General features: G+C 41.2%; 1 protein-coding gene across 2 annotated transcripts in view; it reads right to left on the reverse strand.

The window, feature by feature from the left end:
- Positions 1-2,173: 2,173 nt before the first annotated feature.
- Cyp2c22 (cytochrome P450, family 2, subfamily c, polypeptide 22) overlaps positions 2,174-22,964 on the reverse strand; it is a 39,625-nt gene continuing 18,834 nt past the window's right edge. For both annotated transcript variants that reach the window (NM_138512.2, XM_039090531.1), the window contains 6 exons: positions 17,474-17,634; positions 14,975-15,148; positions 13,972-14,113; positions 8,610-8,797; positions 5,359-5,500; positions 2,174-2,583 (listed from right to left, as the gene is read on the reverse strand). In NM_138512.2, the coding sequence (NP_612521.2) occupies positions 2,402-2,583; positions 5,359-5,500; positions 8,610-8,797; positions 13,972-14,113; positions 14,975-15,148; positions 17,474-17,634 (989 nt within the window). In that variant the 3' untranslated portion in view covers positions 2,174-2,401. The remainder of the gene's footprint in view (positions 2,584-5,358; positions 5,501-8,609; positions 8,798-13,971; positions 14,114-14,974; positions 15,149-17,473; positions 17,635-22,964) is intronic.

Consider the following 22,964-nt stretch of genomic DNA (forward strand, 5'->3'; position numbering starts at 1 on the left):
ATACATGCACTGACCCTGGGCTCCAACTGCATATGTAGGAGAGGATAGCCTTGTAGGCACCAGTGGAAGGAGAAGCCCTTGGTCCTGTCAAGGTTGGACCCCCAGTGCAGGTGAATGTGGGGGGGGTGGTAAGGGGAGTTGGGGGCAACATCCTTATGGGGGAGAGGGAGGGGAGGGGGGCTTATGGACAGAAAGCTGGGAAAGGGAATAACATTTGAAATGTAAATAAAGAAATATATCCAATTAAAAAAAGAAAGAAAAGACCCTCCTGAGTGTGGTAATCCAGACCCAGAAAGACAAGTGTGATATTCCTGTATTTAAATAAGTGCATCTTAGCTATAAAGGAAAGGATAATCACACGATAATTCACAGACCCAAAGAAGCTAAGTAATAGTGAGGGCTCAAGGGGGAGAGCTAGACAACTGTGACAGGGAACTAGAATAAACACTGCAGCTTCCTTCAGGGGAAGTGGGGTTTAGAACAGAAGGGACCAATCGGGTGATAGGAGAAGAGAGTGACAGAGTAACAGGAGAGACAATTGGAATCAGTAGACATTTCTGGGTTGAGCAAGAAACCTAAGACAATAGAAATTCCCAGGAATCTTTGAGGGTCACCCTAGGTGGGTCTTGGGGAATCACTCTGAAGAGGGAGAAGGATTGTAGGAACCAGAGGAGTCAAGGACAACACAAGAAAACCCACAGAATCAACCGGTCTGTGCCCATGAGGGTTCACAGAGGCTGAACCACCAACCAGGGAGTGCAAGGGACTGACAAAGGCCCTCCACATGTTACAGTTGTGCAGCTTGGTCTTCTTGTGGGACTTCTAACAGTGAGACCAGGAGCTGTCTCTTACTCTGTTGCCTGCCTTCAGGATCCTTCGCTCCTACTTGATTGCCTCATCTAGCCTTAATGAAAGAGGAGGTGCCTCATCTTGCTGCAAAGAGATATTCCAATGGCTTGTTAATATCTATCATGGCCAGCACTTTTCTGAAGAGAAACAGAGGAGTGGATGGAAAGGTGGGGAGAAGAGAGGTAAGGGAGGAAGTGGCTTGTCTTTACTGAGGTAGGCTTTTTGTCTTGACTGAGCATCAGAGTGGAGCTGACTCTGAAGACATGGGTGCAGGTGAGCAGGAGGAGAACTGACCCTGCCTCCTGCCAATGCCTGCATTGGATGACTTAATCAGAGCAGTGCTGAAGAGCTCACCCTGTATGGAAAACGGGGAGCAGGCAGGCTGACAAGCTCAGCTGCCATCCGGGTCCATGTCCAGGTCCAGGGCTTTAGTTGGCTCACCCGAAAGTCATCTGTTAACCATTGGAACACATGAAAGGGCTGGTCTCACTGAACCAAAACTGCAGGATCTCCATGACACAGAATAACAACATGATAACCAGGAGATGCCCAGTATTGATGGTGTCACAGAAACCAAACCAAGGACACGTTATAATGAACATTTGAAAGTGATGAGATGTTTTCTCTGCTTTGTTTTACTTGCTGTTGGGTTTTGTTGTTGTTGCTGCCGCTGCTGTTCCTGTGTTCTTTATTTGGTCTAGGGAGGTTATAAGGGCAGTGGATGGATACTAGGGGACAGGGAGAAGAGTGGAACTGGGGTGCCATGATGTGAAACTTACAGAAAATCAATACAGTTTTTTTAGAGGGAAGTTATGGAGTATCCAAGCTGTAAGATATTGTGAGTTGTGGTTATGTGGTTTTGCTTTAAATCTATGATTTGTTACTATACAATTAGCACTTCCAAATCATAATTAACTTTAATCTCACATGCAGGGGATTCTTGAAAACTGGGAAATTCAAGTTTTATCAAATGTTACTTCCCTTGGTAGGCATGATTTTCCCCTGTTATCTCCCTGTGTGCACACACATCTGCCTAGTGTGTTTACATACATTACCACGCATATCATTTATGAAGAAGTCCACAAAAGAAATGTAACAAGTTGTGGAGGAAGGAGAAAATGTATACATGACACACTGTCGAGAGATTATTTTCCTAGATAGTGACATAGGAATGAGTCACCAGTGATCTGGTTACATGGTGGGTTACTTTTCTTAAAAACCACAGTGTTAAGTTCTGATCGTTAACTTTTACTAAAACAAGACACGAGATTGGTAATACACTTTCCACTAGAAATGCCCTCAAATGAAATTGTGGCTAGTGATCTGACATACACTACAAAAAAACTTTATTAGTGCTAAAACAGTGAAGTTTTTTCACATATGAAAAATTGGAACTGGTTCACAAAGAATTGAAAAAAATGTAGGACAGTTCAGAGGTAGCATCCCTGCCATTCAGGAAGGACTGCCAGTTACAGGTACACAGGACAGGAGGACCTGTTTGCTCACAAGTAGAAGCAGGGTCTCAGTCATCTGTGTGAAAGACTATGCCGCTTCAGACTGGAATGAAACAGAGCTCAAAGGGTGGGGGCACAGACAATAAACCAGGTTGAACTGGGGTTGTGTCGATGTCCTCTGGATTGACAAGAGGTTTTAAAGTAAAATGCTGTAAAATGCTGGTCAGGATTAAGAACATCTCCATGCGGGCTAAACCTTCTCCAATACAGGCTCTTCTTCCTAAAAGGGACATGCAACTGGTAAGCCATTGATTCCTCATAATTCTGATTCTGCCTTAACACACATAGAAAATATGTTATGAGTGAGTAATTAACATAAACTAATTACCTAACAACTGATTGTATTTCTTCACTGTTCTGATTTCTTCCCTTCCTTTCCTCAGGAAAATGCCTTTTCTTTTCTTCTTTTAACCATTTTTTGTTTGTATTTTACATTTTTATTTTCATAAACTGTGTGTGTGTGTGTGTGTGTGTGTGTGTGTGTGTGTGTGTGTGTGTGTGTGTGTGTGTGTGTAAATTCGTGATAACAGTCCCGGTTGTCCTGGAACTCTCTTTGGAGACGAAGTTGGCCTTGAACTCAAAGAGATCCACTTTGCCTCTGCCACTGCCTCTGCCACTGCCTCTGCCTCTGCCTCTGCCCCTGCCCCTGCCCCTGCCCCTGCCCCTGCCCCTGCCCCTGCCCCTGCCCCTGCCCCTGCCCCTGCCTCTGCCTCTCTGCCTCTGCCTCTGCCTCTGCCTCTGCCTCTGCCTCTGACTCTGCCTCTGACTCTGACTCTGACTCTGACTCTGACTCTGACTCTGACTCTGACTCTGACTCTGACTCTGACTCTGACTCTGACTCTGACTCTGCCTCCTCAAGAGCTAAGATTAAAGGCATATGCCACCATGCATGGTTGATTATTCTTGTGTGTGTGTGTGTGTGTGTGTGTGTGTGTGTGTGTGTATACAAAAAGAAATCTTATTAAGTGCATTTATTTTTGCTCATGTGTATTTTTATATTTTGCTGCTAATTATTTCTTTTCATACATGAAAATACATGTAAGTAAATTTCAGTTTCACTTACTATTGCACTCATACCTCCTAGGTTCCTCCACACCATCTTCAAACTAAGTTTTTATCTCACTTTTATGTCTACATGGTTCTTTGTCTTGTTTTGGCTCTATGACCAGCTGAGTTTAACCAGGAACACTGCCGTAGTCATGAGTGTGAGGCATGGGCATGAGCACACCAGCACACACTCATGCACACTTACACACACACACACACACACACACACACACACACACACACACGTATAGAAATTTATATGATACAAAAGTGTCCTTTTCTCCTATCCCCCAGGTCTTGGTAGCTTATTTCTACTGATCTGCTTTCTAAGGGATAACTCAAGTCATAAATCTGCTAAAAGAAAAATAATCTAAAACTGGACATGGGCAGGTGTAAAAACAAATGCTACAAAGTGTTCTGCAAATGATTATTGGAATCTAACTTCCTCTTGCTCTTTCAACTTCCCAAGACCTAAGCCATCTCTATTTTCCCATTGCAAAGGAGATGGACAGAAACAAGCTTCCTGTGACACATTCTAGTCACTTCTCTGAGTAGATGAACAGCCACTGTTCTCTACCTCTTGTCTGTATCCCTTCAGATTCAGCTTAGATGTCATGTGGTCTGTGTAAACTTCTTAAACAAAATTAACACAGTGTTTGTTTGCCATAGTTGCTTCTTATGCAAAACAATGTCTATGAAATTTAAATTATTAGTTAGTATAAAAAAATTCAATATGAGTTCTAAGGACGAAGCCTTAGTTCTTTTACTAATGCCCACAGAGTTAGGACAAAGCAGGCCTTTAGCACATGAGAAGTCAACAGGAACCTCACAAGGTAGATAATCCAAATTACAGTAAGGAAGACAGGAGTTAGACAGCAGGGTGGCTTTCTACCCTTTGAGAGCTTCCCTGAGCATTTCAGTGTGGAATTATGACTACAAGCATTGCCAAACACACATTTCTTACAAAACTTGAAGCAAATCTACTATTTCTGTCCACTTTAGGATAGGACCTTCGACCTCCACTCTTCCTCATCCACACCCTATCAGCATTGGTTACTCTCCCATTCTGCATTTGACTTTTATGCATCCTATATCCAAGAAGTAGCTTTCATGGACTCCATTAGCCTAAGAGTTAGCTCCTTCCGGGTCTGAATAAACTCATCAGGTTGGACATTGGGTGATTATTTCTTCCTCTGGTTTAACACTGCCAGGTCCCAGCTCTGGCTGCCGCCTATATTTCTCTACAATACATAGGTTACAGAGGAAGAGTCTAAGGAGGAGAGGGCCCAGCCCTACTAAGTTATTGATCCACTACAGCTTTTTGTGTGAGTCTTGAGGACTTTTCCATACTCTGTCACTTCCTCTGTTCCCATGAGGACAGTCACTTCCTTAAACTCCTTAATCACACATTAGAGTGCAACAATCTTTTCTGAGACCATTTCAAATTGAAAGGTAATTAAATGGTACCTTCTGCAAGCAATTTCTCTTACGGTCTGATCACTCAACCTGTTGTCCTTCAAAAACACCAGAGTTGCAACTACTCTATCTGGCTCCCCAAAAGGACTTGAGTGAGGCACACTTTCACAGAATAATCTTTTCCTTTATCACCTTTGTTTCCTTCACACACTGTACCACTGAATCTGAGCCTGAGTTGTTACATGTAAGGTGTTTATTCCTTGGGTTTACAGTGACTGGCTCCTTTGGGTGGAAAGGAAGTCCTAATTAGAATAGGATTTCTTCTAGTAGGAACTATCAAGAAGTTCATCCCTGAGTCACAAAGCAGAATCAGTGGGTGGAACCTCTAATCCAATAAGAAGCAGCCATCACTTGGGCAGTACTGCCTCTGGCCTCGTGAAGACGGCTATTCATGCCACCCATGGGATTCTTCATGCACAGCCCTGCTCACCTCACCTGGGCCCTAACACATAGGAACACAAAGCTTGCTTGCCTGCTGAGAAAGCCATGAAGTAGTCACTCTTCTTGAAGTTGCCTTTTTCATCGAGAAAGTGGCCAGGGTCGAACTTCTCTGGGTTGGGAAATTCTTTGTCATCGTGCAGGGCAGAAGTCAGACATGCCATTACGCTTGTGCCCTGAAAGAAAGAGAGCAAAAGTCATTTATGAAGGGGGACATGGAATCTTAAAACAATTCAGACATCTCTCCTTTGATCTCTTAGCTCTGGGACGAGCAGATTGAGATAGAAAACCGAAGTCATTTGTTTCATGTCAAGAGAGCACATCAATACCAGCCCTAACAGTTCTAAATCTTATAATGCTCACTAAAGGTCTCTCCGTCCATTGACTTCACAGCCATCCTCACTAGTCTGTGGTCTGATGCCAGCAGGTTGCAGAATTAAAGTGCTCTTTGGAGTGCATGAATCTTGATACTTATTCAGCTTGTCATCTCACGGGGCAATACAACTGAAAATCCATCTCAACTCAGTGGAAGAGGGGGTGAAAAGATTGTCGGAGCCAGCAGGGTGAAGAACATCAAGGAAATAAGGCCTTCTAAACACAAGGGGACTTAGGCTGGGGAGATGGCTCAGTGGTTAAGGGCACTGGCTGCTTTTCCAGAGGTCCTGAGTTCAATTCCCAGCACCCACATGGTGACTTACAACCATCAGTGATGGGATCTGATGGCCTTTTCTGGTGTGTCTGAAAACAGCTACAGTGTACTCATATGAATAAATCTTCTTTTAAAAAAAAAAACACAAGAGGACTTTCATGCCGTATGAATTCAAATCACAGAGACTATAGCAGCATGCCCACGACCTTCACAGGTCTAAGTCAGATATGTTCATAGTGCCCAGAGGAAAAGTCAACACAAGCCCCAACCCTAACCCAGAAGCTATCTCAAGTTAGCAAGCACTAGTTAAAAAAAAAGTGTTTTCCAACAGGATCTCACTAGGAAAATAAATGCCACTTAGGGCAAATCTGCTGCCAAGCAGAAGATAGCCAACAGAAAAAAGAATTCTCAGTGGTAACTGGGAGGGTTTCTCTTGGTTTGGTTTGTTGTGGGGTGGTTTTTGGGTTTTGTTGTTGGTAGTTGATTAGTTTGATTGTTTGTTTGTTGTTTGTTGTCTTTTAATGCATTCTCTGGGCATTTTTTTACTATTAGGTCTTTAGTTTATATATTATACTTTCTGGTTTTGTGTTTTATGGTATTTCTGTGTGCAATTTGTGCATCTCCCCATCTGGGTGTCTTTCATGTGCTTTTGCTTTGGCACTTTTTCTCCCGTTTCTTTTGGTCTACTCTTGTTTGTTTTTGTTGTTACTGGGTTCTTTTTTGTTTTGTCTTGTTTTTGTTTTTAGTTGCTTGTTTATTATCTAATCGGAAAAATAAAAGGTATAAACTTGTGTAGTTATGGAGGTGGGGAGATCTGGGAGGAGTTGGAGGAAGGGAAACTGGTCCAAATATATTTTCAATATCTATTTCCATATAAGAGAAGAAAATTAAATTAATTTCATTGACTTTGGAATGAAATGTGAGTCATTTTCAAAGCCTCCTTGGCATTTTCTTCAATATCTATTAGGTGAGCCGCTGGAAAGAAGCTCCCAGAGCCACCATGAAAAGGGAGAAACGAGAGTCACGGGGACTGAAAAATTCTTGGCCAATGTGAAAGGGAAATATGCTTGTCTAGATTTAGAGTAGTCATACAAAACTTCTAACTATAGCTGTGACGAATATATTTGAGCACTCAAAGGAATCGTTGCAAAGAATGTACAGGAGATGAGGCATTTTCTAAGTCACAGAGGATGCCATTAATATAGCCTAATACTACAGAATATCAAGGTATTCATAAATGGAAACAACAAAGACATAAATTCTAGAATTTAAAAAAATCTGATTGAAATGTTACTACACAAAATTGAAAGCATTAAAAGACTAAGCATAAAGACATGAACTTAGAGACCTGTAAACCGGAGTCAGCTGAGACATTCTACCTGATGATCTCAAGTTCAAATACACACACACACACACACACACACACACACACACACACACACACGTGTGTGGAGTAAAACTTGAGCAAAACTACAAATATTCTGGAACATGGAAGGTCCTTGAAAAAAGAAAACAGTACAAAGTGGGTTTTCCGTTATTGTGGTATTATCCAGAGGGCAGGTTCCAGGGGGAAAGATTGAATGACTCTATCTTGACTATAAAGCTTTATTCTCCCTGCTTAGAAAACAAGTGACAAGCTTCCCATTTAAGGCTCACACAGAAGCTGAAAGGGAGAAGGGTACATCCCAGAAGCAGAATGACCAGAGTAGGAGAGCCCTAAACTTTCTGGGTGTGATCACCAACATCTCTAGAGACATCATGCACTAGGCATGTTTGGGTCAAACATTAAAATGTCTAATGAATTATTCAAAACATTCCCTCATACCCCTAACCAATACAATCTCAGACAGAAATGTTATGTCTTTATCTCCAGCAAACTTGGAACCCAACTAATGTTAATCAATGTTCAATAATATTAATAATGTAGAGGCTAGGGAGATGGCTCCGTGGAGAAAGTGCTTCCTAAGCAAGTATGAGGACTAGGCATGAGTTTGTGGGGCCAAAATTAGCTGTGTGACGTTTTAAATTTGTGAGTTAATTGAAATAAAGTGATTTTTTATTGATAAAATACTAAGTGTTGGTTAAAACTAGGTAGGAAATAGCAGCACAAGCCTATAATCTCCACTGCTTAGGAGGCTGGAGCTGGAATACTATTTTGAAGTCCAAATTAAAATCTAGTCTCCAAATAAATTATGTAGACTGATATGTATATAAAAACAATACCAATGTATAAGGTATAATACCAACTTACTGAACTTCATAAGTGAGTTCCCCCAAAGCAAGGAAGAGGAAAGATAGTTAGATTGTACTTCTCCCAAGTAAATCAAACAGAAAATATTGGGGGAGATGGAAATACAGAATTGTGGTTAATTGAAAATAGTAAAACTAAGCAAAAGCAAGGATGTGGACAGCAGATTGAATTATCAAATATCAGGGAACTGACAAGTTCATGAGAATGCAACCATACTAGAAAACCATATCAACAAAAGTCAGGCAAAGTAGCATAGAGTGAGAGGGCTGGGATCCTGGGATATAGTTCTGGAACCCTTCTAGAAGGACAAGCTATCTGTAATCACATTACTTAATTATTAACAGGCAAACTGACCAATGAGGAGCACCAAGGAAATGCATCTCACCTTGGGAATGTGGTATCCTCTGAACTCCACATCCTGCGTTGTCTTACGAGGCAAGGGAATGGGAACAAAATCAATGTATCTCTGGATCTCATGCAGCACAGCATCCGTATAGGGCATGTGGTTCCTGTCCTGCATGCAGGGTCTCCGGTGTCTACCAATCACGCGAGTAATTTCTTCCTGAATTTTAGCTTATAGGGTAGAAATCATGGTTTTTATAAAGTGAAAAAGAATTATCCTTTCTATGATTTTTGATCATTTTCTAGTTGGGATAGGAAGTAGAGAGCTAAATTAGTCCATTTTGCAAGAGGAGAAAACCTAATATAGAGATAAGATTCTGTAAATGAGATACTTGTGGATCCACCACAGAATTCCTAAAGACTATAAACACGTTCAGCAAAGTAGTAGAATAGAAAGTTAACGTATGAAAGCAATGCCTTTTCCATATATCAATAACAAACATGAGAAACAAATAGCAAAAAAGCACATTGAGAATAGTGTCACACATACATACACACACAGACACACACACATACACATACACACACATACACACACACACATATACACATACACATACACATACACACACACACACACACGTACACACACACAATAAGACATGCAGTGCAGTGGGGGGAAAAGGACAGTCTATTCATTAAATAGTATTGAAAGGACTGGCTATCCATTTGCATGAGAACAAAATTATATCCATGTCTTTCAGTATACGTAAAAGTCAACCCAAAGTAGATCAAAGCCTTTAATTGAAGCCTGAAATTCTGATGCTTCTAGGGAAAATATCAAGAATGCCCTTCAAGACGTAGATGTAGGCACAAACTTTCTGAACAAAATTTTTACTACAGGGCACTGGCCTCAAGAGTCAACAGACAGAACCAAATAAAATCAAAGGATTCTGCACAGCAAAAACAAACAAGCAAACAAACGAAAAACCCAACCACACAAAAACCTAACAGAATCCCCAGAATGGGATATTCTTTGCCAACTATCTTTCAGACAGGGGACTATGGTTCAGAAATGACAAAGAACTGTAAAAACTAAACACACACACACACACACACACACACACACACACACACACACACACAAAGAAAATCTACCAATCCACAGTTGACAGATGAAATGAATATAAATTTCTCATAAGAAGAAACAAAGCTGGATAAGTAGTATTTGCTTAGGTGTTCAACACCCCTAGTCATCAGGAAAATGCAAATTAACACTTCTTAATGAGTGCTAATAAGATGCTGTCTCACCCAGAATACACTGCTGATGGGAGAGTAAATTAGTACAGCCATCATGAATATTATTATGGAGGTTCCTCAATGGTTTCAAACGTGATCTATCACATGACCCTTCAATATTACTCCTGGACATGCATCCAAGAACCCCGTATGCTATGACAGACACACTTACACATCCTTGTTTATTGAAAGCAAAGAAGTGGAACCAGCCTAGATGTTCATCAACAGATGAACGAGTGACTAAAAGGTAGGACACATAAAGAATGGAAGGATTTTCAGCAGTGAAAAAAAAGTTATGACATAAAGTTGATCAATAAAAAACCACCACCCAAAGATTACACAGGGACAGACCCACGGCTCCAGCTGCGTATGTAACAGAGGATGGCCTTGTTGGGCACCAATGGGAGGAGAAGCCCTTGGTTCTACTAAGGCTGGACCACCACCCCCCCGCCCCGCCACCAGTGCAGGGGAATGTCAGGGAGGTGGGAAGTGGGGGTGGTTGGGGAGGGGAATACCCTTATAGAAGAAGGGGAGAGGGGTGGGATAGGGGGCTTATGGCCCGGAAATCAGGGAAGGGAATAACATTTGAAATGGAAATAAAAAAATATCCAATAAAAGAAAAGAAAATGATGTGAAACCGTAAGTACTATTAATTTTATTAGTGAAAATTTTTGTCTCCTGGGAACCTAAATGACTTATTCCATGTTATTAAAACGTTTTATTTAATAGTTGAAAAAATGATCAATAAAAGTAATAGATAAGAAAAAATAATATTGAGGTGAACCAAACTCGGAAAGGAAAAAACTTCATGTTCTCCCTCCTAGGTGGATCCTAACCTGCTACATATATGTAGATAAATATGAACAATTTTAAGTGTGGAGACCAAGGAAGGGTAGAATTCGATAATAAAGAAAGACAGAATATAGGTAAAAAGAACACATGGGCATAAAGGAGGGGAAAGGCTTCGGTAAGGCTATGGGAGTTGGGCTGGTTGTAGGGGAAAGTGTACAAAGGACTTAATGGGACACAACTCATTCATGAAATAAACGCACCAATTGATGAGGTCATCATGAAATTAAAAGGTCTCTTTAGAGCAAAGAACGCTGTAAATAAAGTGAAGAGGTAGCCTGTGGCAGAACCTTCCCCTAATGAATAAAGATTTCAGATGACCAATCACTGGGCGAGGAGTAGGCGGGACTTCTGGGTCGGAGAGGGGAGGAGAGGAGGCAGGAAAAGGTGACTTGCTTTTTGGTCAGGGAGAACTTGGAGGAAAGCTGTAGCAAACAAGAGGCCCTAGGCTTAGAATAACTTACAAATTAGGATACTAGCTGCTGCTGCACCCAGCGATTGTGTTACCTGCTGGTTCTTAACTAAGATTGTGTGGTGTTTTCCTTCACACAGCAACTCAGCTGGGTTCCAGAGAGAAAGCATGGGTTTGCGAGAAGTACACCCCAGCTAGCCTAGCCGTGTGAATTTGGATAAGTGGGGCCCGGTCTGGTAGAGACCCGGCTTGCGAACATAGTCAGGTGGGGAAATTTCAGAACAACAGGTCAGAGAGTCTGCGGAGATGAGAACAGGCCAGACCAGCCGGCCTGCCCAACGGTGGTAGCATGGTAACTTTTTTAGTATTTAGCCCAACAGTAGCCACCTCCACCCAACAGGACAGGAGAAAATCATTTTCAGCTACACACCTAATGCAAGACTGATATCTAGAATTTACAATGAACACAAAACTCTAAATAAAAACAAATAATCCAGTCTAAACGTGGGTTACAGTTCTGAACAGAGGTCTTTAAAATGAAGCGTAAGTGGCCGGTAAAGTTTTGTTGAGTTTTTTAAGTATTCAACATCATGAACCGTCCTGGAAACACAAATCAAAACTACTTTGAGAATGCATCTCACTCCATCGAGAATGGCTATAATCAAGAAATCTAATATCAAATGCAGTTGAGGGTACGATCAAAAACTAACCACTATTTGCTGTTGGTGAGAGTGCAAACTGGCCCAAGCATTGTGGAAATCAGTATAGATTTCTCAAAAGAACAAGAAATAGGATTACTAATGATGAAAGCATACCACTCTTTCGTATTTTCCCAAAACACTATCATACTACAGAGGTACTGGCTCATACATATTCATTGCTGCCCTATTTGCAATAGCTAATGAGTATAGAAATTTCTCGAAAAGGCTGGAAATAAAATTAATAACCCAAATATAAAAACCCGAGTAGAAAGATTATGTTTACCATGTTCTACGTTAGATCTTTACTTTGAAGCAAATGAAAACACATACACTCCCATTTGAGAGTGAATGAGAATATGCCATTCTATGTAAATGAATCTCCATGAGCAGCAGGTGTAATGACTTAGGAAACACGGGAGTTGTCCTTAAAGACACTTTAGGGTCCTTTCCCTAAAGACTCTATTTCTTACTGCAGAGAAACTTCCTCACACAAGTCCATTGCTGTTCTACTCACAAAGGCTAGGATATGTAATCAGTCAATATGTTGGTGAATGGATAATCACAATGCTATACATGGTGGTACGTCATTCAACTGTGGACAAAAACGAGATTATAAAATTGCAGGTAAGACTACAGAATGAGAATACATATTGAATGAGGCAATCCAGGCCCAAAAGAGACAAATGCCGCATACTCTTTCATAACTTGATTTTGATTAGCTTTCAATCAATCTTAATAGGACAACATTCATGTCTGGTACTGCAAGGCAGGGCAAAGGGTTAAGAATGTCACAGGCACTCAAGGGGAAACTGTTGATTTGCAAAATTAATATGATGTTCCCATCCAATTGTCTTCTAAAGATTTATGTTTATATCTGTAGATTGATGTTTCTCCAGATTTCAGTCAGAGAATCTTCCTACAGCTGGTAGAGGTTATTGTAGAAACTAGACAGTGAGGATAAAATAAGTGATTTTTAAATGCTCAGCCGTGAATGATACATCTACATCAGCCCCTCTAAAACTATTGATTTATTGAGGGAAGAAAACCAGACTTGAAAGTACCAAAGGGACCTGTAGGATGATGTCTTTACGAAAGTGAAGGCAGGTACAAGATAGAACGAGGCCTGTCATTGGACAAGAAGGAAGGATGGGTGGGAGAAAAGTTTTAGAGAGGAGGAGGAGGAGACTGGAGCGAAAGAGAGAGCAGCAGAGAGAACATGGAGGCAGATGTTAAGATTCCTCTCTGCACATTTACAGGTTGCTATTGACGTTCTTAAAGGGTGGATTGCACAGGGCTTTGTATGTCTAGAGGAGCAAATTATATCTTACCAATTGGGTCAGAGGTTATTGTGCTGTGTGTTCTTTCATGTGACGATTTAGTTGAATTCAATAAAGTATGTGGTGGCTGGAGACATTGGGCTGCCACAGATTTGGGATGTACATGTCTGACATAGTAACAACCTGCCTTGGGAACTAGATGGGTGGAGAGATTGCTGCCAAGCTCAGAGAGTAGCCATCAGCAGTGTGATATGGGATGAAGTAAAGTGGGTGAGACAGTTTGCTGACTGAGATGAAGATATCTAACAGATGTCTCGGGGCGTGACAGACTCAGATCTAGTGCAGGATAGAAGACAACATTTTTCCATAATTTTACAGCAACAGGGACCAGTTGGTAAGAGGAAGGGAATTATTGGGAGGGAGAGAGAGGAATGGAGGAATAATCAAAATAGTTATACATGTAGGGAAATGTTGTAATGAAGCACATCATTGCCTATAATTAATACGTGCTAACAAAAGTTTAATAAATACTTCTGAAAAAACAAGCATTTATTAACATGTAGGGGAAGTGTGAGAAGGATGATAGTTCTATTCAGACCATAACACAAGCTCTGTTTTTCTTCCCAACACAAATCAATGACTCCACATCATTACCAGGGAGAGTAATGGCCACTGCCCTTCTATTCCCTGCTTTACCTTAGCTATTACATTTGTTCTTTTCTGAGGTATAGTTTGAATTGAATTCATCCAATGGTGGGTAAGTGCATTATTATTCATGCAATTGTTGCTAGTCTATTCAAGGAAAGAGTGGAGAAATTTCTAGCGCTACCCACTTCTACTGGACACCCCTTGCCCATCTGATCATACCTGTGACCTCTGGGTACTTCAGCAAGAGCAAAAGCCCATATTTTATGGTGGAACTCGTTGTCTCTGTTCCTGCTCCAAAAAGATCACCTATGGTGACTATCAGGTTGTCCATGGTAAATTCAGACTTTTCATTGTGTTTTTCCTAATAATTTTGGAGGAGAGAAATTAGTTTTGTTTGTTTGTATGTTTGGTTGGTTTAAAGGTAACAAAAAATAGTACAATACGATGCTGCAAGCATTTTGTAGAAAAGCTAGACATTAGAGTGTTCTAGCTTAGGATTCCTTCACATGGTTATAACACAATCAATGGGACAAAATTCCAAGGTTTTCCTTGTGACTCACTCTCACCCACTAAGGAAATTAATTCCTCTGTCATGCTTTTCAAGGTAATGTGTATTGAGGCACTTAGAAACACCATCAGTTCTAGCGCCTGTTAACTCTTCATTATGCTTAAAGTCTCCAGGACTACACACATACAAACTCTATCACTATTTTTATCTCTTCATTCCACACATCTACCACCATAATTCAAATTGATGTCTCTTTTTCAAAGTTAGTTCACTTGATGACCACAATTACCATCCTCTAGCTTATCCTCCGGTTGATCTAAACTGGAGTTTCCTCAAAGCCTAGTTCAACTGCAAAGAGTTCCCTGAGTATCTTTAAAAAAGAATCCTGTATCCCCTAAGTCATTCCACCTGCTCTTCATGGAGATTCATTTACATAGAATTACATGTTATCATCATCTTGAATGGATGTGTATGTGTTTTCATTTGCCTCAAAGAAAAGAACTAACCTAGAGCATAGTCAACATAAATTTTCTAATTCTAAATAAACTGAGAATCTGAATGATCCCCAAATATAATTTGCCTAAGAAATTGTTTCCACAAGTAATGAATATGTCACCAGAAGGAACATTAGTTGGGACATCCCACTTTCACCAAGACAACATGAGCTGAGTCAGAACACCCACAGTGTGAAGTAGCAAGTCAAGGCACTTGTACCTTTTCCATTTTAATCAGGAAATAGTCAATAAAGTCCTGAGGGTTACTGAGGTTCAGAGATGCTCGATGCCTGTTTATTTCCATCAAGATGAACTTTTTCTGTTCAGTCACATCTTTTAAGAATTTGTTATGGATTCCCGGGAGATAGTATAGAACAGGATAGGCACTGCACAACTAGAAGAGAAACAAATGCATTCATACAATCAGCAAACCTTCCGGGCCATAGCTAGCTGTCCAATACTTCATAAAGGCGAGTTTCACATGCCTCCCTGTGCTCTTAGATGCCCGGCATTTGGAGAAACAGGCACAACATGGATCAAATTATCAGATCTACCATGTGCACACAGCCTGTACAGCAACTCCGAACCACATTTAATTCCTGACAACAGATTTTCCAGAGGAGTGTACGGGCTAATGCTACTGTCCCATCTGCCCTGTTGAGAACACTGAGATGCGGAATGACTAGTCAGAAATTCTGAGGCAACAAACTAGTGATAGCGGGGATAGACACAGTCTATATATATCCCGGTCTACCTGCTGCAGACTTCACCAGTCACCTGAAGAAATGGAAACACTAGTAGACATGCTAAAGTCGAAGTAGAAATCTCATCAGATTCCACCCCTATAGGAGTAAAGACCCCAGAGAGAGGGAGAATAAAACTTCTCTAGGGATGTCTCCTAATCAGTTATATAATATCAAGTTATCAGCCCTGAAGTACATAAATGCAACAACACTTAACAAACCAGGCAGGTTTTACTAATAGATAGATATGTATCTTTGTATATATGTAACAAAATTTAAAAGGAAAAAAACCCTTGGATTTTAATGAGAGCAAGGGGGACCAAGTACATGGGAGGAACTGGGTGGGAAAAAAAAGGAAAGGAAAAATGATGTGATTATAATCGCAAATATATGTGTAACATCCACCTCCATGTTCTCTCTGCTGTATATATTTCATTACAACACACACACACACACACACACACACACACACACACACACACACTTTAAAACACACCAAGTGCCTAGCTATTTAAAATCTGTATTTTTTTTAATTTGGGAAAAGTATGGAGTAGGGACATTCTATATTCAACTGCCATCTTATTATGAAATATTACTTAAACCGTTTTAATGAAATAAAGCAAGCCAGAGCTGCTCTGAATAATGTGCTTCGCATGGCTGGGATTCATCTCCTTGCCCCACAAATAAAGCAGCTAAACTATTTGTCCCCCATTGCCCTTGTTTCGTGGAACATATTTTGCCATTATAGTCTATAGAAACAAGGTTGGCTGTGGTTCTACAGTATAGGTTAGAAACATCTTCTGGCCAGGCACCATAGTAAGAAATGCGTTCTGTAGCCTAAATATATGTTCCCCAAATATTGAGCAAAATCAAAAAAGTGTTACTGTTTTTGCTGTTGCTGCTGTTGCTGTTGCTGCTGTTTTTGCTGTTGCTGTTTTTGTTTTCTTGTTGTTTTCCAAAAGAAATGCTTTGATAAAAATGAAACCCTCTCAATGCTAGCAGCAAACCACCGAACTGAGAACAGGACCCTCTTGGGGGAAATTAGAGGAAGGATAGAAAGAGGTGAAGGAGCTTTCAACCCCATAAAAACAACAATGTCAACCAACCAGAGCTTCCAGGGACTAAACCACTACTGAAAGACTATACATGAAATGACCCACGGCTCCAACTGCATATGTAGCAGAGAATAACCTTGTTAGGGCACAAGCAGAAGAAGCCCTTGGTTCTGCCAAGGTTGGACCCCCCAGTGCAGGGGAATGTTGGGGAGGGCAATAAGGGGAATGTATAGGGGGAATACCCATGGGGGGAGGAGGAGGGGAGGGAATGGGGGCTTATGGACAGAAAACCAGGAAAGGGAATAACCTTTGAAATGTAAGTAAAGAAATATATAATAAAAATTTTTAAAAAATGAAACCCTCTGATACTACAATTTTTTCTATTCATATCATATTTCATATCTTTTCCCCTTAAGTTTTAAATGAGGCAGATAATTCATAAATTGGTTAGGAATCATAAAAACACAAAAATGAACAATAATAAATAACCTAGAAATTTTGTGAACAAGAGGCAACCTAAAGCCACCTAAACCATCTTAATATACTTTTGGTTGGCTTTTTCTTCACAGTTTTCTTGTTTTGTTCTGTCTGTCTGCCTGCCTGGTTTTGAAATGTTTATGTCAGGGTAACCTTACATGGCCTGAATTTTATTATGCGGCCCAGGCTGTATCACTACACCCAGCAATTTAGTGGCCTCTAAACAAACAGTAAGCTAATATTGGGTCTCAAGAGATGATGGTTCAGAAGTTAAGAACAAGGGCTGCTGTTGCAGAGGCTCCAAGTTCAGTCCTAAGCACTTGGGTCACGTAGCCCACAACCACCTATAACTCAAGTTCCAAGAGATCTAAAACCTTCTCCTGGAAGGTGAGAGGACAGACCAGGGTACATGATATTTCACATATAAATAGAGCTGAACCTCACCTGGGCCCAAGGAGATGCTAAAATTTCAATTTTTGTATGGAAATTCTCTATGAATTTTTGGAATTTCTCATCACTGTAGTCAAAACGGTGCTGGAAAATGACACTGGAGATCACATTGCAGGGAACACAGGCCAGAAGGAAGCTGGGGTCACAGGGGGACCCTAGAAGAAATGAAATTAGAAGTTAATAGACAATCCTCATACGGGCTTTAAGTTTTCAGATTGAAACAGTTAGGAGTGTGAGGCACCTAGTGAAGACACATACCCTGTGACCTCTGCAGACATGAGAGACACTATTCTGGGCTCCCCAAATAAACTATCGTATGTGCTCCATCTACTCTACAGTCTCCAATTGTTCTCTTATTTTTACCACACTCCGAAAGTCCTCATTCTGAAGAGGACAAAACATGAAGATAGATAATTTAAAAATATTTATAAATGTGTGCAACTTAAACCTAGGTGCTGATAGTTTTTCACCGAGCCTACACAAACCTTCGTTCTTTAAATCGCCTTATTTTCTTTTAAGAACTTTTACGTCTCATTACATTTAAAACAGCCAGTGTGTGTTAAATGCTTTAAACTTGTGAAGGAGACAATCACATTCTCAGTTTACAGTCCTCTACTTTCACCATGCCCTGGGCAGTTCCATGACAATGAGGGCTCCTCAGTTTCCCAGGGAAGCTTGGCCTGCAGAAAATAAGGCAGGCTGATACACAGGACTGGGGTTAGGGGGACAGGGGAGGGAAAGTGGATAGGGTGGGAAGAGAGGGGAACATGATCTGGTATTTGGTGGGGGGAAAGGACTGAAGCCCTGAGGACCAGTAGAAAGAATGGAAACAGGCGACCTCGAGAGGATATACCAGAATCCTGGGAAGTGAAAGACCCAGGACTCAAAGGGAAGATAGTAGATGAAATGCCCTATAGTGGGGAGAGGAAACTTATTGAACCCACCTCCAGCACAAAGACAGGATATCAAGTGAGGGATGGGGTTGCTATCCCACAGTCAAAGCTCTGTCCCATAATTCTTCCTGTCTGAAAGAAATTCAGGGATGGAAATGGAGAAAAGCCTGAGGAAAAGAAGGTCCAGCCATAGACCCAAAGTGGGATCCAGCTCAAGGGGAGCCTCAAAGACCTGATACCATTACTGAGGCTATGGGGCATTCACAAAAAGGGACCTACCATGACTGCCCTCCAAAAGACACAACAAGCAGATGCATCTGAGTCAGATGCAGATATGTGCACCCAACCAACGAACAGAAGCCGCTGACCCCTCTGGATGAATTAGGGAAAAGCTGGAGGAAGGTAAAGAGGAGGACAACCCTGTAGGAGGTCCAGCAGTCTCAATTAACCTGGACCCCTGGGATCTCTTAGACACTGGATCACCAACCAGGCAGCAACCAGGCACCACCAGCTGAGCTGAGACCCCCAACACATATACAGCAGAGGACTCTCAGATATGGGTTCAATCAGAGAAGATGCACCAACCCTCAAGAGGCTGGAGGCCCCAGGAAGTTTAGAGGTCTGGTGGGGTGGGTGGGGTGGGGACATCCTTGTGGAGACTGGGGAAGAGGTATGGGATGTGGAGCAATCAGAGAGTGGACCGGGAGGGCAAGAAAATCTGGAGTGTGAAAATAATTAAATAAATAGATAAATAAATAAATAAATAAATAAATAAATAAATAAATGGCAGGTTGACACATAGTGGAATGGAGAGCATATAGACTGAGATCTGTTGTGGAAATAAAAAGGGAAAACTACAAAAGTCAGAGCCTTCTGATGTTGGAGGAAGTGGAAAAATAATTTCTAATTGTCTTCTAAATACAAATCTCAATACAAATAAATAATACAATTATTTATTTAGAATTAATTTCTAATTATATCATGCATGCTAATCCTTAAATTTAACAGAAGAAGAAATATCCTTTTATTTCACCTTTTTTTCAACAGAGGGAGGGGATTACAGAAACCCACAACTGGTCAAACTACAAAGAATAAGTGTGGTGAGGTACCCAACCCTAACTGATACTCCTGCAGTGCACTCTTTACAGCTAAGACTCAGGGGAAAACACAGAAAAGGAAGGAGACAGTAAGAGCAGGAGGACAGGACACCTGCTGCTGTAGAGTATCCCCTAGTCTTGACAGGGGAAATGCACATGTGGACTCTCAACAATGGAGTTGCCTGAAGAAAAGCAGCACAATGACCCAGTTGACATGGTAACCAAGACATGGAAAATTCCACATATACCTATCTCTAGGTGAGTTTAAATTTCCATATTGACTAAAAGGTTTGTCTAGGCTGAGGAGTCAACCCAGTCCACAAGCAATCAATGGCTGCCGAGAAAGAGAGAATTATTCTTCCAAGGATAAACTCGCACAGAGGTTTCTCAATCACAGTAGTCATCTCTGGACCTCTACGTGTACATACAATCAGTGCTACATAGATTCAATAGGTTGTGTATACATGTGTACATATATGTGTGTATACATGTAACAATAGCAGCAATGAGAAAGAAGAATCATCAACTGTGGAAGGGGTGGAAGTGATATAGGCTAGGACTTGTATCAAATTCCCAAAAACCTATTTTTTGGGTCTGATACACTTCCAACTTTCATAACACAAATTCTCAAGTGTTGTTTTTCACATAGTCCAGCATGAAATAAAAGCAGCAGTAATCGGGGCTGGGGAAAATCATCAGACACAGGAAACATGCAACGCATTTAGCAAAGCACACAAAATAATTCAAATGGGCTTTCCTTACATGGTGGTAATAGAGAGTGTAAATATACTCAGATGTTTGAAAGTATACATGGTAGTTTAGGGAACACACTAAAGAATGTAGTGCACCCAGTACCAGTTCTTACAGTCTTCCTTTACTGATTCCCTTGCACCCACATCTGGCATGTGGACTAAACGACCCAGTATATGTTCCTTTAGCACTGGTAGGAAGGTCAACCCATACTACTGTGGCCAGTACAGGACTCCTCATCCTAGACATACCTCTTAATCAATATGGAAATTCAGAGCACCATTTCCACCATTTACAGACCAACTACAGCATCACTCTGACCTCCAAAAAGTATCATGAAGCCATCCTTGTGCTGTCAAGTGTGCAGCATCTGCACAGGACCTCTGACTTCTGTCAATCATCACACTATAACCTCAAAAGGACACAAACAGCTGGGTATAAAAATAAAAGTTACAGAGACTATGGGTCTATGCAACCTGTTAAGAAACTTCCAGTGTTTTGAGCTATGCAATGAAGAAATGGTATTGCTAAGAGTGTGAAGTCCAATGGAGAGGTTGAATGAAGGTAAGTGTAAGCGAATGTGGGCCAGGAGATGGTGGAAAGTCATAATCAAGTATAAATTTCCCTGTTCTTTCACACCATTTTCAGACAAGACTTGTATTGTATTTCATTATATTATATTATTATACTATTACATTGTTGTAATATTATACATACAAAATCACTTCCCATATGTACATTGCTTTACTAACTCAAATTTCAAAATATTATTCATTTTTTTAATTATGGTGGAGAAGAAGACTTATTATAGATAATAGAGCAGAGCCAGAGTCAGAGACTCTGGGAGTGTCTAGAGTGAACATGACCCTGGGCCAAGTCATGTGAGGGGAGGGGGGAAGAGAGAGGACAGAGCCAGGAAAGTAGAGAGTAGACCAAAAAAAGGGGGAGGGGGCAAGTAACCAAAATGGTGTGATTATATAGAGAAAAGCAGCTAGGGAGAAGTCAGCCCAGCCCCTGGGCTGGAGAAGTTTATGGTAGGGGAGCAGGGTATGTCAGGCACACCCTGTGGCAGGTAGGAACTGAAGGATACTTGGAGAACCTGTTGGCCAGGTCTGTTTTGATACATCAAGTAGGCTCATCAGATAACCGTTTGTCCCAGAGTTTGAGACCTAACATCCAAGCTTTTCTGTTGAAAATGAGTGAAAAGAATCAATGTAATATATTCTATGACTATTTACTGTTGACATTGGGGCTTTGTTGTTGGGGACCCAAGAAAACTGGAATGCTGACCAAAGCCTGGGAAGAAAAAAAAAGGACTGAAGTATGGGCTTTTCACTTTCTGTCCAGGTTGGGCTGGACTGGGGCTAAGGAATCGTAGGCTGCTTTGGGACAGTTTGTGAAGCTGGACTACCTGGGGCTAGCTAGCTATATGCAAGTGTTCTAGGACTCAAAATCCCTAGAGCTGGTCAATTGCTGGAGCAGTCTGTGGTTGATTTGAAATCTGCTGGGACAGATAGATTAGGGACAGGAGGTATATCTGAAACTTTCAGGCCTAAGGTCCTGGTAGTTGTGGGTAGGAAAATCCCAAGATCAAAGATCCCACTTTCAGGAATAGGCAGGTGGAGAAACTTAGGGGTACCTATCTGAAGTTCATTTGGCCTGCTAGAGGTGAATCCAAGTTGACTCCCTGAAGCTTATCAGAATCTTTTAAGTATACAAAAGGAGATAAAAAATTTAGATATGTTTGTAAATTCACATATTTACTTTTATCCCTGGCTAGCTTCCAAATGAGTGAGACTGAGTCTAGTCATTTAGCTTCAGCCCAGTTACTGGGAAATTAGCCCTAATCTATTTTTCTAACACTAGACTGGTTGCTTCCCAAGTACTTGCTGTTTGAGTCTCACCCGGGTTATTTCTACCCCATCAGTCTGTCCTTGGAGTGGAGTGAAGCATTTCACTCAGGCACGTGTTCCTGGTCCATCACATCTAATAGAGACCTCCTGTTCTGCCTTCTTTCTCCTCCTTTTTCTCCTTTTCTCCCTTTCTTCTTCTTCTTCCTCTCCTTCTCCTCATGGTCCCTCTCTGCAACCCCCAGCCTGGTTGTAGAAGCTCTGCTTACTTCTATTCTCCTCAGTAACTAGCCGTAGCCACTTTTCTATAGCCAATAGCTTTAAATCGAGGAACAAGGTTTATACAACAAAGACCGGTGTACCTGAGAATTCACTTGTCTTGGAGCAACCAGAACTTGGGGTTCATAAATTAGCATGTGTATATACAGCACCAGACCAACCCCCAACATATGTCGGCATTGCCACAGTTTAAGGTCTGTACTGAAATTCACGTTTCAGAAAAGGCAGTAGACTCATGCCTTTGAGTCATAGTAAAAGCTTGGGGACCCAAAATTGACTCTGGGTTAAAGGCATTAGCACTCTTTCCAGAGGACTGGATATATAGATTGATCAGAGATGTTTTTAGCACAATCAAGAGAGGACCTAGCTATACCTTTCTTGGGCATATACCCAAAAGATGCCCCAACATATAACAAAGACACATGCTCCACTATGTTCATAGCAGCCTTATCTATAATAGCCAGAAGCTGGAAAGAACCCAGATGCCCTTCAACAGAGGAATGGATACAGAAAACGTGGTACATCTACACAATGGAATATTACTCAGCTATCAAAAACAATGACTTTATGAAATTCATAGGCAAATGGATGGAACTGGAAAACATCATCCTGAGTG

Source organism: Rattus norvegicus, chromosome 1 (genome assembly GCF_036323735.1).
Source record: "Rattus norvegicus strain BN/NHsdMcwi chromosome 1, GRCr8, whole genome shotgun sequence".
Taxonomy (NCBI): domain Eukaryota; kingdom Metazoa; phylum Chordata; class Mammalia; order Rodentia; family Muridae; genus Rattus; species Rattus norvegicus.